General features: G+C 48.7%; 2 protein-coding genes across 4 annotated transcripts in view; one reads left to right on the top strand and one right to left on the bottom strand.

Annotated features, from left to right (window-relative positions):
- The window catches only part of TMEM259 (transmembrane protein 259), a 28,748-nt gene extending 25,591 nt beyond the window's left edge, over positions 1–3,157 (top strand). For all 3 annotated transcript variants that reach the window (XM_063146929.1, XM_063146930.1, XM_063146931.1), the window contains one exon: positions 189–3,157. In XM_063146929.1, the coding sequence (XP_063002999.1) occupies positions 189–914 (726 nt within the window). In that variant the 3' untranslated portion in view covers positions 915–3,157. The remainder of the gene's footprint in view (positions 1–188) is intronic.
- Positions 3,158–9,986: 6,829 nt separating this feature from the next.
- The window catches only part of GRIN3B (glutamate ionotropic receptor NMDA type subunit 3B), a 35,399-nt gene continuing 28,729 nt past the window's right edge, over positions 9,987–16,656 (bottom strand). The window contains exons 7-10 of the mRNA XM_063147112.1: positions 14,449–14,600; positions 13,331–13,495; positions 12,991–13,058; positions 9,987–10,412 (exon numbers count right to left, since the gene is read on the bottom strand). Coding sequence (XP_063003182.1) covers positions 10,028–10,412; positions 12,991–13,058; positions 13,331–13,495; positions 14,449–14,600 — 770 coding nt within the window. The 3' untranslated portion in view covers positions 9,987–10,027. The remainder of the gene's footprint in view (positions 10,413–12,990; positions 13,059–13,330; positions 13,496–14,448; positions 14,601–16,656) is intronic.

Raw genomic sequence — 16,656 nt, 5'->3', positions numbered from 1 at the left:
GAACGGGCCAGAATGAATTACACAGGCCGTAGAATTCTGCTTTCCGAAGCACAGAATCTGGGCTACCTGGAAGGTAATCTTGTTTTTTTAAAAAACAAAACGTAAGCTTGGGACCGGATTGCCGGAAGGCGGGCGGCCCCGGCTCCTCCTTCGTCCCCGTCACTCAACGCCCTTCTCTCCTGTCGCAGCATTCCATGATCTACTTCTTCCACCACTACGAGCTGCCGGCCATCTTGCAGCAGATCCGGATCCAAGAGATGCTCCTCCAGAACCAGCAGGCGGGGGCCCAGACCACCCTCCAGGACAACCTCAACAACAACACGACCGTCGCCCCCGCCGACCCGGCCGGCCGGCGGCCCCACCTGGACACGGGCCCTGCCGGGGCAGGGCTCGGCCCCCTAGCTTCCGGGGAGGGCCACACGGCTACCGCGGCTGCCACCGCGGCCTCCCTGAGCAGCGACTTGAACTGGGTGGCAGAGACGGCGGCCGTGATCACGGAGGCCTCTTTCCTGTCCAACCTGAGCAGCTCGCTTTTGGACCCGGGTGTGGCTCCGGACGGCCTGGGCGGCGAGAACTTGCGAGACCTGGCCGCCCCTTCGAGCGTGGTGACCCGGATCCTGGTTAGCAGCAACCGCGCCGAGGCGCCTGTGGGCTCCATTACCATTGCGGTCACTTCGACGACGGGGGTCCCCGCAACAGATCCACCGACGTCCGTGGCCCCCCAGCCGTCCGAGGGCTCGGCTGTCCTGGCTGAACCCAACGTAGACTCCGTCGCGGGGCCCGGTTCGTCGGGCTCCGCTGGGAGAAGACCCCCTAGTCACCCCCCTGCGGAAGGACTCGTAGCGGCGGACCCTTGCCTAGCGTCCACGGACAGTGCCATCCCCCCAGACGCCGACTCCCGCTGCCTCTCCTGAGCTCCCTCTTCTGTAGCGGGCTAGACGCATTTCTGTTCTCATCGTTTGGTCTTCACACACGCACCCATAATTCCTCTTCAGTCAGAGGCGCAGAGGGGGTAACCCCTCCCCGCGAGCCCAGAAAACGTGAATGCAAGGAGGGATCTAGTAGGAATAGATGTTGAATCTCCAAATCTGGTTCCTCCCCTCGTAGCTGAGCAGCGTGGCTTCTGCACCTTTCCCCACGTGGCCTACTAAGCCCCACGTCCTTCCCCCCCCCCCGCCCCCATAAAATCATGGGACTCCCCTTCATATCTGCTGGAGATCTTGATGTCATTTTGACCGGAATGTTTTGGTTTTGCTCTGTTGGCAAGAGAAGGTTGCAGGGAGGCTGGAAAGAAACCAGGGTCATGACGAGCCGCTTTGAACGTGCTTCTTTATCAGGGCAGGCTGGGCGTCCGAGAGAAGACCTTTGAACGGCTCTGAGACTTATCGGATGTGTGCAGGCCCCCGGGATGTTTCGTAACCGCTACTCCTTGGGACGTCTCGTTCTGGTGGCTGGCTTTTCCCCATGAGGGCTACATCCGCTTACATATAAACAGTCTCTTTCAGAGCAAAATATTAATAGATTATTATTATTATTTTAAAAAAAGGAGATGTGGAGGGTTATTAAATAATGTGACATGCTTGGAAAGAAGTCGGGTGCCGGTCTCTGGCCTGCCGTCCCCCCGGCACCTCACACCCTCACAATTCCTGCTATGGGGCAAAAGTTCCACGAGGAAACGTTCGCAAGGCATCGCAACGAGTTATTTCTGCAGTTGTTGGCTGACCTTGGAGGTGTGTTTCATGACGGTGGAGGCGGGTGGTGGTTGTGGGCAAAACCGTTTAGTTCCAGGTTCGAGCAAGCTAATCGGCGCCCTCGATTTCACTCTGATGTTGGCTAACGCTTTGAGACGGGAGAGTCCTTCGTATCTTGGAAGCGGGGAGCGAAAAGACAGGGTAGGCGAAATCCAGCAGAGCAGCCCGGCTCGAACGTTCACTTTCGTTGGGCTCAGCGGCGCCTGTTGGGGTTGGCGGGGCCAGTGGCTGACGTTTCGGAAATCGTGCGCACCATGCGTCAGCTGCACGTTGGAGAAAATGTACCGGGTGATTGGGGGAAAACCTCTCTGCCCCAAGTAGACAGGGGACAGGTGTGTGTGTGTGGGGGGGGGGATTGCAGCCATATTTGGCCCAAATATGAGCATCTACCCTGCCCTCTTCTGCTTCTGCATCGATGCTCTCCCCCTGCCCAATTCTTGTTTACTCTGCATGGTGGCTGACGATATCTTTTCTTCCAGCTCCACTACCTTTTTCTTAGTGGGCTGTGCCGAATTTTAAAGATTGCTCTATTCTGTGTCCCGGCCCCGAGGAACCGCTCCTCGGTAGTCACTACTCGGAATGGAACTTCTCTCCCCCCACCCCCCCCCCATGGACTGGGGGCAGCAGTAGGGAGCCTTGCAGCTGATTTCAGAGGGGCGTCGTCGTTTGCCCCAAAACGTCGCCCGAGTGGTGCCTTCGCAGACCCGCCAAATCTAGCAATACGGAGGAATGAAACGGCATTGGGTTTGAGCGCGAGAGCCAGAACTGTGAATCCCCCCCACCCCACCCCGAAAGGAAATCTTTCCGTGCGGGCTGCGAGGGAGGAGGAACGGAGTGGGGCGTCTGGGGGTTAACATTTGTGGTGCAAAATTAACTCCCAGCCCGTGGGAAAGCCATTATGGGTGTGGAATCGCTCTGGGTTGCAAAGATGCCTTGAGCTTTCGTACTTGGTTAAGCGCCGGCCAGCACGAGCGTCGAGCGCTGCTGCGGCGTTGACAAAAGACTTCACTTTGTTGGCAGACAAATTGCTCTGGGTTTGAAATTAAAGCTTAAAATAGAATGTAGCCGGGTGGGTTATACTTGGTTTCGAAGCAGAAGGGGTTGGGGTGGAGATGAATACCTGCCCCCCTCTGCCCCGCTCATGGTGGTGGTGGTAGCCCATTCACGTGCAATAGATTGGGGGCATCCCTTCCCACAGCCCCCCCCCCCAGCTTAGCAACTGTGAAGTTGCATGTTAATAATTAGACTTTGGGCTTTCAGGGTTAGCATTCGACGGGGGGGGGGGGGGCGAAAAGCGTAGGTCTGGGGCAAGGGGGCGAGAAAACGAATCAAACCAAATCACACGAAGAATGAAGAGTAGAGTTCATTCTATTTAATGTACAAAATGTTTGTATGTATATATATATTATATATATATATATAATAAATGCTATATCTAACAGCGTTACTCTGCTGCTTTTCTTTCCCTCGTGGTCGAGCCAGAGACGTTCATAATCCGTTTCCAGCGGGGCGGGGGATACTCCTTTGCGCGGACAGCAAAGCTTGCTCCAGAAACCGAATCTCTCGCTTTCGGTTGTCTGCCCCCCCACCCCAAAACGAAACGCTGCTTCCGTCGGATCCGGTCTTTCGCGCCGCTAGCGTTTCTCTCTATGTCACTGCCCATTCCTAAACTCAAAAGTTGACCCCGCCTTTAAAGATCTAGGCCGCCCCTTGCAAACCTGGTTCTCTTCAGAAGTTTTGGATTTCAACTCCCATCAGCCCCAACCAGTGTGGTCAATGGTCAGGATTGCTGGGCGTTGTAGTCCAAAACATCTGGAGAGCATCTGGTTGAGGACAGCTGGTCTAAGAGCATTATCCATGCTACCAACCTGAGCTGATTTCTTTAAATTTAATATTTATTCATTCGGATTATTCACCGGATTCTCGGGCAGATCTGAACTTGTCAGCTTCCACCCTGCTTTTGGGGAAACCCAGTAGTGATTGGTGTGTGATAGGGCAGAATTCAACTAAAGTCCTCCAAGTAGACCCATTGAAATGAATGGGATTTGTTAGTTGCATTCTACCTAGAATACCCTGAATTCTAAGGCATTTTGCAGCTGTTTTTCACACAATTGTAAGACCATTGGTTATGCTGGCAGAAGCTTCTGGGAGTTGAAGTCTCATGGATGGTGTAATTGGTTTTCCAGAGGGTTGGACTAGATGACCTTGTGGTTCATCTAGTGATGAACCATCTGGTTCAAACATCTGGTGATCTACCTTTTCTGCCCACTCCCCTAACTACACAACGGAGAAAAAAATTAATAATATCAAAAATAGACCCTGATCCCTTGAAAGAGAAAACACGTGAACTGCTCTCTTTCTCGTAATCGATCTGCCTAGTTCTGTTTCGAAATAAACAGAAGACACCGGTGTTTGAAACAAGACCACAACTCTCCCCCTGTAACCATTGTGGTTCCAACGTTGTACATGCGTTGGGCTTCACCTCCTCAGAAGTACGACGTGTGGAAAAACCACAAGTATCTGACCATATCAATTGGGATGGAATTGTATACATGCGCCCCAAACGATGAAATACATCATTTTATAGTAATCCAGTGATAAACAAAACATATAAAGTTACAAACGTAGAAGCTATCACGGTGCCCAGTTACATGTGTGTATCTTGAAAAATGACGGAGATAAATGCAGTTTTGTAAATGGGGGGATGGAAGCTTTACAAATTCCCTAAAAATCAGGGGGATGATTTGATTTACTTCAAAATTGGCATGAATAAGGATCTATTTAGAAGCTATCCTGGTGCCTGGTTACATGTGTGTATCTTGAAAAATAAAAAAGTTATAGGCATTTTTCTTTTCCAATGCAAGTCAATGGGGGGAAAAAACATAGTTTGACCCAAAATGGTGTCTGGAGCTTCAGATCAGCCCGAACTGATCTGGACCTCCCCCGACCTGATTCGGATCCAAATTTAGGGGGTCCAGATCAGCCTGATCCGCTCTGGATTCGGGGATCCAGAACGGAGCGGAGCACAGCCCTATCTACAAACTGACATCAAGGACCAATGATTCACAAAGTCGTGTTTCAAAGAGAGAGACTTCTGTTTCAAATAACTTTTTTCAACAAGTTCTTTTAGCTTGACACAATGAATGGCAGGAGCATTGCCCAATTTCCCACAGATTGTTCTGATGCAAATGCCTATAAATAGGATACAGTCTTTTGACAAACTGCAGCTTAAAACTACCCAACGTTTCAAGATGTACCACGTTGAGTAAACCCGTTGAGAATGTAAAACGATCCCTGCTGGATCAAACCAACCATCAAGCCCATCACTCTGTTCACACAGTAGCCAGCCATCTGTCGATCAGGGACCCACAAGCAGGACACGGTGCAACAGCACCCTCCCGCCCATATTCCCCAGCAACTGGGGCACACAAGCATGTTGAACACCCCAATTTCTAATTTATGTATAACCCTATTACTGGATTATTATAAAAATGATGCATTTCATCCTTTAGGGGCGCATGGGTTACATTTTCACCAATACTCGTGTGCTCTGTTTACATATTTGTAGCATAATACTGTTTTTTAATTTGATTTTTAAGGCTTTTCATCTTCGTACACCTCGTTTGGGGCAGTATAGAAATGAAATATTTTCATATTTTTTTGCAGGGGTGGGTTTTCCTCCGCTCGTACTTCTGTGTTGTGAATCTGCTGTTCTCTGGTGGTGGGACTACAACTCCCATCATTCCCATGGGGCATCAAGTTTGGGGAAGGGCGTGTTACGACTTTACCGACACCACTGATTTCATTTTCATATATGATTTTCGTTTTCTATATGTCTTTCTACTAATTGGATGGGGTTCCAAAGTACTGCCAATTTGTTGCATGTACCTAAATTGAAACTGGCTTGTGATTCATGCCATGGGCCAAGTGCCATTTGAAACAGGTCTCTTTTTCAAAGCTGTGACCTTGATAAGCTGTTTAAAAGCCGGACGGGGGCGGCATAGAATCACACAGACCCTGCCTATATTTTCATTTACCCGTAACACAGTTCTTTGGATCTGAACTAACCTGATCGCATTTATTTAATCATTATTTAGCTGCACCCAATTGTGAAGTGTGTGTGTGTGTGTGTGAGAGAGAGAGAGATTTAAAATCCTTTTTAAAGGATCATCAATAAACCTGTAGATCTGATGAAGACCCAAGGTTCATCACCTGTTTGCTTAACCACCCATCCCAGCAAATGGAAGCATTTTACTCTGTAGCAAACCAGGTTTCTGTATGTATATTCCCTGCAAAAGATGCTTCTGATCCCGTTCAGACACGCTAAGCCATGGGGGTTAAGTGCTTTGAGCTAAACATGGCTTTCCGTGTCATGAGAACCATGACTTATTTCAGCAGGTGTCCTTTCTATATATGGAGAACCTGGTGAAATTCCCTCTTCATCTCAACAGTTAAAGCTGCAGGAGCTATACTAGAGTGACCAGATTTAAAAGAGGGCAGCTGCGGAAGCTGGTTTCAGGCAGCCGGCTGGGGTCGACTCAGCCTTCCATCCTCCCGAGGTCGGTAAAATGAGTACCCAGCTAGCTGGGGGAAAGGTAATAATGGCCGGGGAAGGCAACGGCAAACCACCCCGCTATAAGGCCTGCCAGGAAAACGTCAGCGAAACCTGGCGTCCCTCCAAGAGTTAGCAATGACTCAGTGCTTGCACGAGAGGTTCCTTTCCTTCCTTCTCCATATATACAAATGACCCCTGCTGAAATTTCCTTTTCAATACAACTGTTAAAGATACAGGAGCCCGGTCCTCCTTTTCATAGGGTTACCCTACTTAGCATGCTGTGTGAACCATGCTAACCATGGTGGCAACATAACCACGGTTTAAACTAGGGTGACCCTATGAAAAGGAGGGCAGGGCTCCTGTAGCAGTTCTATTGAAAAGGGGATTTCAGCAGGTGTCATTTGTATATATGGGGAACCTGGGGAAATTCCCTCTTCATCACAAGTTAAAGCTGCAGGGGCTATACTAGAGTGACCAGATTTAAAAGAGGGCAGGGCTCCTGCAGCTTTAACTGTTGTGATATAGAGGGAATTTCCCCAGGTTCCCCATATATACAAATGACACCTGCTGAAATTCATGCAACTGTTTTCCATGCCACTGTTAAAGATACAGGAGCCCTGCCCTCCTTTTCATAGGGTCACCCTATTTAAACCCGCTCACTAACCATTTGCTGCAAAAGGGTTAGCGGTCTAACTGGGCCTTAGCATGTGGTCTTAACAGGCCCAAAGCAACCCCTTTTTCAGAAGCCGATCTTCCAAGCAGTTTGCTAGCCTACAATCTTTGGATCTCAGCTAACCGGTTCACGCTGACGTCTACAAAAATACCTACGACGAGACTGGATGTTCCATTGGGCTGGTGAAATTCAGGAATTGTACAAATTGCCTTGAGTTGGACTACAATAGGGCTGAACTATTTCCTCTTTCGTCACACGGGGAAGAAAGAGGACGCAAGCAACGACCACGTGTCCCATCACTTGACCACACCGCCAGGGGATGATGGGAGGTGCCTTCCAAACATTTTGGACTACACCAGGTGGAGGGAGACTGAGCAAAACCAACCGGTCTGCTCCCAACCCTGTAAATTACCAAATCGATGCATTTAAATTCGGCTTCATTTTGCAAAACGCAAGTGTCTTTTTGAGGTCTCGTTTCTGGGCTTTTGAATCCGTTTTTTCCCCCCTTTCTCCTCCGCTTTCCGCGTCTCCTCTATGTTCTGTGCAACTTTTATCCTGAGCATCAGCGGAAAAGCTTCCGGCTCAGCAGACAGAAAACGCACACTGTTTCATATATACAATGTATACCCATCAATTTTTCTTCTACTGAAGCAGAACATATCATGAACTCAAAGAAAACTCCGGCAGGAATTAAATTAACATTTGGCAGTTGGGATTGTCTGGGAAGAGGTCGACGTTGCTGTAATAAATTACTTTTGCAGCGGTGCTGGCGTTTTGCCTTGTGATTCGTGGTATCTTTCGCTTACCTATAAATCCACCCGTTATTCCGCTGCACCCAATTGTTATGAAGATAAAGCAGGGAAAAGAAAGATTTCTGTAAGACCTTTTAAATGATAATCAATGAACCTGTTGAGCTGATGAAGACCCATTCTTCATCACCAGTTTATTTTTCCCACCCTGCAAATGGAAGCATTTTATTTTGCAGGAAACCAGGATTCGAACTGTATTTCCCTGCAAAAGATCCCATCAATAACCAAAGACAGACCTTTTTCAAGAGCTGATCCTGCCGGAGCAAAGCAATTTGTAAGACCTCAGTTGCTCTGCAATGTCATTCTGAAAAGGAAAAAAAAAAACCCTTTCCAGAACCTGAGCTGCTGAAACAAACCAGCGTTCTCCTGAAGCTGCTCCCTTCCTTGGCCAGTTAGTTAAGCCAAGCTTTGCTAAACCTGAGCTGCTCCAGTCAAAGCAGAGCTCCTTGAAAAGCCGCTCCATGCCCTGGCCTGTTAAGCTGAACTGTGCTAAACCAGAGGTGCTTGAACAAAGTGAAACTGTGCTAATCCTGAGCTGTTAAAATACTATCTTGATTGCTCATTTTGAAATTAAAATACATAAATTCTACAAACCCAGGCTTGCGGGAGAAGGCAGCAGCTATTTTCCTATTGCACGTTCCCTGACAAACCGCTTCCTTCCTGCTTAGAGTTACGGGCCCAAAATTTCTTATTGCTTTATGGTTTCTAAGGTAGGAATCGTAGGATTGATTTTGTGGCAGACATTCAGGAAGGGGCGGACGAAGTGAGAGCGTCCGTTGGCTCTCAAAGTCACATTCAAAGTCATCAGAACCCTGCACAAAAGGACAAAATAATAATATAATAGGTTGGATTCAACTTTCTTTATCTTTAGAGCAGACCTGAAGAAACCAATGGGCCAATCTGGAGAAGATTAAATGAAGTTCCATTGATTTCAATGGGTCTACTCTTAAAGTTAGAGTCGGTCTGGATCCAACCCAGTAACAGACTGCAGAAAGGCACCAGAAACAAGATGAGTCCCGATTGAACAATGGAGGCACGTGTCTCCGAGGTCAGTGGGCCAGTGAATCCACTCCGGGTTTCAGTCCGAACCGGTCAGAATTCTAAAGGAGCGAGATGCTTTGCAATTAGAACCTTACGAATTCCGACTCAAACCCGAAGCGGATTCACTGCCCCACTGACACCGGAGACACCAGCCTCCACTGCTCTGGCTCCACGGCCGCGACCCAGCGTCTCTCCTTTCCTAGCCTTCCTACCTGAGAACGTCTGGACTGGAAATGCTGCGATTTGAACCCGGGACCTTCCGCCTGCACTCTGCGTCCCTCTAAAATCTACGACCGTGCAAAAAGCTGCCGGGTCCCGAGTCCGGCTGGCAACGCCTCTCCAAGCTCGGAAGCCCAGGGAGCGCTTGCTCCCGCCGAAATCAAAGACGCCAACGATTTAATCTACTCTGCCCTCATGCAGTTGGGCCGTCTTCGAAGCCGGGCCTAGTGTGTCCTTTGGGTGGTACAGTGCATTTCAATCGGCTGTGGGTTTTGGGGGGGGCGGGTGTCCCTCCTGCTCATTCTGAGGATGGGCCCCCAGGTCTCTGCCCCAAAGTCCGGTCCTGACGGAGCCACTGCCTGCAGGCCGAGCGGGTGCTCCATCACGGAGAGGCAGCCCGTCTGGCTAAAAGCAGATAGGTGTAACAGTCTACTCTCGAAATGGCTGTCCTCTGCCCGTCTGGCGATTGAACCTGGAGCTTCCAGCATCCAAAACACTGCTGCTCCTTCCCCTTTGCGTGGCCTCGATTCGCGTTTCCGGGGGGATGGTGCCAACTGACTGCTAAACGCCGCACAGGCGTGCTCCTTTGTCCCCAGAGGCCGGCTGCCCTGTGGACATCAGACGTTTCACACCACAGAAATCCACTTCCGAGATTCCGCTGCCGCATCAGACCACCAGCCCGGTTTGACGGGCGGCGGCTCTGCAGGGCTCGTTCCCGGCCCGCCTACTCGGAGAAGCAGGACTCGAACCTGGGACCGCCCGCATGCAAAGCGTTGCAGGCTTGACCGCCGAGCCAGGACCCCGCCGGCAAAAGCAGAGGCCGGAAGCACAGGGTCGCCTTTCCGCCGTTTCCCCGCTGGTGGAGCGCAGCAGCGCAACCGCAGTCGGGAGTTTTTCCCAATGTTTCCTAAAAAAAATCGAATTGAACCACGCCACATGGGCCCCTGCTGTTGCGCCCACGGGTGGCCCCCGTGCTCCATCACCTGTCTTCGTTGGTCTCTTTGATCAGTGCTTTCAGGGCCGGCGGGAGCCGGGGGGCTTTGGGCGGCGGTCCGAGGGCCACCATCAGCTCGCTCTTCCGCACCAAGGCGGCCCGAAGCTGTTCCCGCATGTCCTCAATTTTGCTCTCCAGTTCCTTCAGTTCCTTCTCTTTGGCTTCCTTGCTGTCCTGCTGGGCAACCTGGCCGTTCATACAATGCCAGATGGGCGCCTCTCTCTCGTCTTCTGACGGCTCGTCCGGCGCGTTCTCGATATTGAAATGCACCCGCTTGTCTTCCTTCTTCAAGGTCGCCCTACGGAGGTTGTTCCATCCTGCTTCGCTCGGGGGTTGTTCAGGGTCTTCTTGGCTTTTTTGAATGTTGCACCTTTTTAAAGGGGGGGATTAGTTGGCGGGGAAGATAAAACATAAAAGAGGTGACCAACCAACAAGCATCACTTTCCCCCCTAAAAACCAACCTGTGACACATTCATAGTCTTTCACCTTCCCTAAGGAAGTACATCATATAACTCTTGTCCTGTGCCTATTGGATGCCACAACGTTTCTTTAACGAGGGTCTGTCTATGTCAGCTAATTGCTGGAGGTATCGCTAATGCTTCTTTTAACCATATGTTTTGGTAACGCCCAACCATTGCCTCTTTGGGGGAGGAAGTTATTATACAGCTAAACCGTGTATTGGAGCCATCTTTCATATGCGCTGATGTCATCTTAAATGAACAACCTGCTACCTGAAAGTTAACGCACGGTCAGCGCGAATGGATTCTCTGTGCCCTTTGGACAGCTAAAAGACTGATATTGCAACATTGGAAGGATAAAACGCTCACCTCCTGCAATGCCAGGGATTGAGGCCCTACCGAGGTCCAACATTTGAACAGGGGCTGCCTAGACGCCCCCCGCGACGGGATACTTATAGGGATGTTAGGTCTGCCTTTGTGTATTACTCTAAGAAAGCTGCATTTTTATATATATACACTCATGCTTTATATTCATGTATTGAAATTGATACATTCAGATTTATGCAGCTCCATTTTTTTTTTTGCCCTTTGAGGTTTTGTTCTGTTCTGTTGAAATTGTATAATAAAAAAAACCCCTGACGCATATGCAAACGCCCCAAAACAAAATAAATGACCACCGGTAGCACATTCCAGTTGATACATTTAGAGATTTAAAATATTTAAATTCATAGATTTAATATTGTGTGTATGGTTTAAAATGTGAAACGTTGTGGTATAAAACACCACCTCCAGTCAATGAAAAATTAATTGTGTACAAAGGAATTCATACACAAATACATTCATTTGAAATGGAAACTGTCCCACGAACCTATAGGAGACAGAAAAGTTTTTGTGAACCGCCCAGGGAGCTTCAGCTATTGGGCGGTATAAAAATGCAAATAATAATAATAATAATAATAATAATAATAATAATAATAATAATAGAAGAAAAAAAGGGGTCATGTAAAAACATTAGAAGTGTGATGCTGGATCAGACCAAGGGTCCATCTAGTACAGCACTCTGTTCACACAGTGGCCAACCAGCCATCGGCCAGGGACCAACAAGCAGGACATGGTGCAACAGCACCCTCCTGCCCATGTTCCCCAGCAACTGGTGCAGACAGGCTTACTGCCTCGAATACTGGAAGTAGCACAGAGCCATCAGGGCTAGTAGCCATGGATAGCTTTCTCCTCTGGATCAAAACTTCTCCCAATCCCCTCCAAACACCCCCCAGAATGGAGCGGGGGGGAGAAGGAACGTCAGCCCTGGAGTTGGCAAACTTCTGTTCCTCTCATTGGGACTCACGGGAAGGAAGATCCAGAAGGAGAAACCAAACGGCCAAGGAAAGAAAATGGGAAATCGCAAACCTCCTTCCCCCCCCTCCCCAAACCCATGCCTTTAGATTGGGTGGGCTAGTTCCCCCGTCCTCATAAAACTGCTCTGCTCTCCTTTGTCAAAATGATCCCCCTCTAATAGCAGAAGCCGCTTGACGAAGAGCAGGGGGTTGGACTTGATGGCCTTGTAGGCCCCTTCCAACTCTGCTATTCTACGATTCTATGAAGAGCTCTGCATAACCCAAGAGCTTGCACACTATTTGTTGACCATCGCCTAATAATCAATATCTAGCCCTCATTGCGTAAACTCATCCTTTACCACAGGGGTGCAGAATTGTAACGGGACGGGTTGGTGGATTGCCCCCCCCCCCCCGTAGGCCAGATGACATCACTACCCACTTAGCTTATTGCTCCTCCCCCAACCAGTCATTTTGCCTTTCTCCATGGTGGGAGAAGCACAGAGTTCTCAGGTGGGAGGTAACTGTGGGAATCCCTCCAGGGGGTGGGGCTTGGAGGCCCAGCCACGCCCCCAAGAAGTCTCCGTGGGCGGCATTAGAAGAGGATTACATTCAAGTGGGATCAGTAAACGTGGATCTAGCTAAATAATTTTTCTCCCTCTCTCAAAATACCAGAACTGGGGGTCAACCCACGAAGCTGATGGGTGGGAGATTCAGGACAAATAAAAGGAAGGACTTCTTCACACAGCGCAGAATTAAACTGTGGAACTCACTGCCACAAGATGTAGTGATGGCCACCAGTCTGGATGGCTTCAAAAGGGGGTTGGATCAATTTCTGGAGGAGGAGAAGGCTATCCATGGCTACTAGCCTTGATGGTTGTGTGCTATCTCCAGTATTCGAGGCAATAAGCCAGTGTGCACCAGTTGCTGGGGAACATGGGCGGGAGGGTGCTGTTGCACTGTGTCTTGCTTTGTGGGTCCCTGGTCAACAGCTGGACTGGATGGACCCTCAGTCTGATTTAGCAGGGCTCTTCTCATGTCTTAATTTACCCTATTGGATGGCATGGATTCAAAATATTTGGGGGCCACCTTGACGGGTGAACTAAAAACCTCCTTTAGCAGACAGGGTTGGAGGACAGCCCACACGAACGCAATCTACCTTTTCTCCAAATTCAGCTTCTTGATCCTCTGTTCCTCCAAACCCATGTTCAAGGCGCGGTGGATTTTCTGGTATATGTACAAAGACAAAACCAAAAAACAGCGATGTCACAGACGTGTAAGACAAGACGGTTTCTGCTACCTGATCATTCATTGATGCTCGAAGGCGGATTCCTGCACTGAGCAGGGGGTTGGACTGGATGGCCTTAGAGGCCCCTTTCAACTCGACTGTTCTATGATCTACGATTCTGTGTCTTCATCCAGCCCTGATCTCTACCTAAGAAGCTCACGGATTTCTAAAAACCACTGTGTTGCTGTTCGGAGGCCAGGGAATGTCTCACCTGACTGGTGTGCAGCCAATAGTTGAATTTCTTCTTGCGTTTGATGCGAGGCAGAATGAGGCGATAAAAGATGTGTTCTCCGAGGGAGGTGAGCAAGGAACCACAGAGCCCGATGCAAAGGAGCACGAAGAGGCCGGAGAAGTGATAAATACCCATTTGCAGAGTCTGAATAGATTAGAACCAGATTAAACGGCAGCTACAACATCAGAAACACGGGAACCCATAGAACCAAACCCACATTGACTGTCAGGCATGCACAATGGTGATTCTACTCACCTGTTGGGAAACTGAGCCTAAATATCAATCCATAAAATATTCTTTAGATCATTTTATTTTATGTATTTTATACTTGCAGTTGTTCCCCGGCTCGATCAGAATGGAGAGGCGGGTTAGAAATCAAATTATTATTATTATTATTATTATTATTATTATTATTAATAATAATTATTATTATTATTATTTTAATAAGGAAAAAATAACTAAGCTGGGAATCTCACTGAGAGGTGTTTATTTTTTTTTAAAAAAAAGACATTCCCCCCCCCATGTTTTTATTATTTCCAGATGTTTTACCTCTCTAGTCTTTCTATAAAGGTTTTCTTATATTTATTTATTTATATATTTATTTATTGCATTTCTATACCGCCCCATAGTCGAAACTCTCTGGGCGGTTTACAAAAGTTAAAAACAGTGGACATTAAAAACAAATATACAAAAAATTTAAAACCCATCAAAAGCAGAGAAACGACAATATCCATTTAAACCAACTTGCTACTTAGTTTTTAGCAACCATTTTAGTGGCGTTAAAGCCTGGGGAACAGTATATCGATATTTTGTTGTAAATTCTAAAAGAAAGTATGTTGTAATCTTAAAGCTGTTCGTTTTTGGGGGGTGGGGGAAGCAAAAATGGACGCCAGAAGAACACAGTTTCCTGAATTTTTTCAGGGGGTTTCTGGGCCTTCACATCCCTGGCCGTATTCTGGGGTATTTTGGCCCCGCCCACTAACATAACGAGGCCTGCAGAGTTTCTCCAATATGGAATTCGGCCCGCGGGATGGAAAGGTTCCACACCTCTGCTTTAATCGAAGCCCCTCTCCCAAACTTTTCGGAAGGTCCATTACCTCAGTGACGGCAAAGACCCGTTTCCCGCAAGGCACCATCTTGTACCACTTGTCATGCAGGAGATCCATGAAGCCGGCGGACTTGTATCGGCTGATGAACTCGGAGATGTTGGAGGTCAGAGGCGAGTTCTGGGGGAGACCAATTCCATAGCCTGGCGCACGGCACAAAAGGTTCGGGGAAGCGAAAAGGGGGAAACGTGTTAGTTGAGCTCCGTCGACCGCCATTCTGAACACGTGCAGAGTGCCTTTCCATCAACCGCTGGAGGGAGGGTCTGCCGAGCGCTTGCTGCTACTAACAAGCGTTGATCTTTCGGTCCGGAGCACGTTATACAGCCCCATTTCCCCCCACGTACTTCTCCTACTGCATAATTCACTTGTGGAACTCATTGCTGCTTTAAAACAGGAGGAGACGGCTTTATGGAGGAGAGGGCTGCCCGTGATTCAACACGGTGACTGTGCAGGGATGGACAGTTCTGTTAATACTTATTTATTTATTACATTTATATACCGCCCCAGAGCCGAAGCTCTCTTTTTGTTGATGCTGAAATTGTTGGATTAAAAAACACAAGAAGAAAGCCCTGCTGGATCAGACCAAGGGTCCTCCTAGTTCAGCATTCTGTTCATACAGTGGTCAACCAGCTGCCCACAGGAAACCCACACAAGCAGGAAAGGTGAACAATGGTACCCTCCCGCCCATGTTCCCCAGCAACTGGTGTATATAGCCAGACTGCTTCTGATACTGGAGGTAGCACAAAGCCATCGGGACTAGTAGCCATGGATAGCCTCCTCTTCCTCCAGGAATTGATCCAACCCTCTTTGAAAGCCATCCAAATGGCTGGCCATCGCTACATCTTGTGGCGGTGAGTTCCACAGTTTGCACTGGGTGAAGAAGTCCTTCCTTTTATCTGTCCAGAATCTCCCACCCATCAGCTTCATGGGATGACCCCGTTGGGTTCTAGTAGATTTTCTATTAGATTTCCACGCTTAATCTTTTAATCCTATTTATTTGTAAATGTATGAGTTGTTCTTTAAAAAAAAAAGGGGGGGGAAGTCTGGACTGAAATGCACACTTTGTAGCATGCAAAATTCCCCTCCAACTGAATTCTATAAGAGGCAGCTGGACAAGCATCTGTCAGGGATGCTGTAGGGTGGATTCCTGCACTGAGCAGGGGGTTGGACTCGATGGCCTTGTAGGCCCCTTCCAACTCTGCTATTCTATGATTCTATGTATTTCTGTGTATTTCTATGCATTCTATACACGATTCCCCAAATACATTTCTGTGGATGCAAAGGGGTTTTGCACAAACTTTCCTCTAACACAGGCACTCTCCCCCACCCACCCCTGAGACAAACTGTATCGCCAAAGTTCGGATTTCCGCTTGCTTGTGGGTTCGGGAGGTACAAATTTGGTGACCTCATATAAATAATCTCACCCATCCCTGCCTCTCAATACCAGCTGCGGCAATAACAGCCCGGGAAGGCCGTCGCTTGTGCAGTTTCCCAGAGCATTCTTGGCTGACCCCTTTTGGGAGCTGGAAACTGGGCTGGATAAACACGAGACAGTACGAGCAGCCCTGGCGGATCGAAAACCCCATCAATTCTACCATCAATTACCCATCAATTACCCTACCCTGTGCCTGCTTACCCTACCCTGTGCCTGTTTGCATTCTCTTCCCCTCCTTATTGTTTTACTATGATTTTATTAGATTGTAAGCCTATGCGGCAGGGTCTTGCTATTTACTGTTTTACTCTGTACAGCACCATGTACACTGATGGTGCTATATAAATAAATAATAATAATAATAATAATAATAATTCTAGTGTCTCGCTTCCCAGCGTGGGCAGGCAATCGCTGCTCAGGGTGTAAAAACAGCACCTCCTGTTCTTTGGTTTGCCCTCCCCTCTGGTAGACTGCCCCTGCGGGGTGGAGGCTCCATTTAGCAATCAGTCGAATTTGTCCCGGCTTTTATTTTCTTTCCAAATTAAATGGAAAGGAGGACAGCTGGAAAGTCTATGTCAGCTGCCGTCCGGTCCCCAAACGCAAGGGGGGGGGGAACACAACCTCCCTCGTCCGCGAATTTGCAATTTCCCCGGGAGCAAGTGGGAGGCGTCTCCCCTCCCCCTGGGGCTCTTGCTGTCTTCTTCAAGAACCGGCAGACGAGAGCAAACCGACTTGGCAGAGAGGCGGGAGCGTGGGTGGTGATAGCG

Source organism: Elgaria multicarinata, chromosome 23 (assembly GCF_023053635.1).
Source record: "Elgaria multicarinata webbii isolate HBS135686 ecotype San Diego chromosome 23, rElgMul1.1.pri, whole genome shotgun sequence".
In the NCBI taxonomy this organism is placed as follows: Eukaryota; Metazoa; Chordata; class Lepidosauria; order Squamata; family Anguidae; genus Elgaria; species Elgaria multicarinata.
This window is presented reverse-complemented; position numbering and strand designations above follow the sequence as displayed.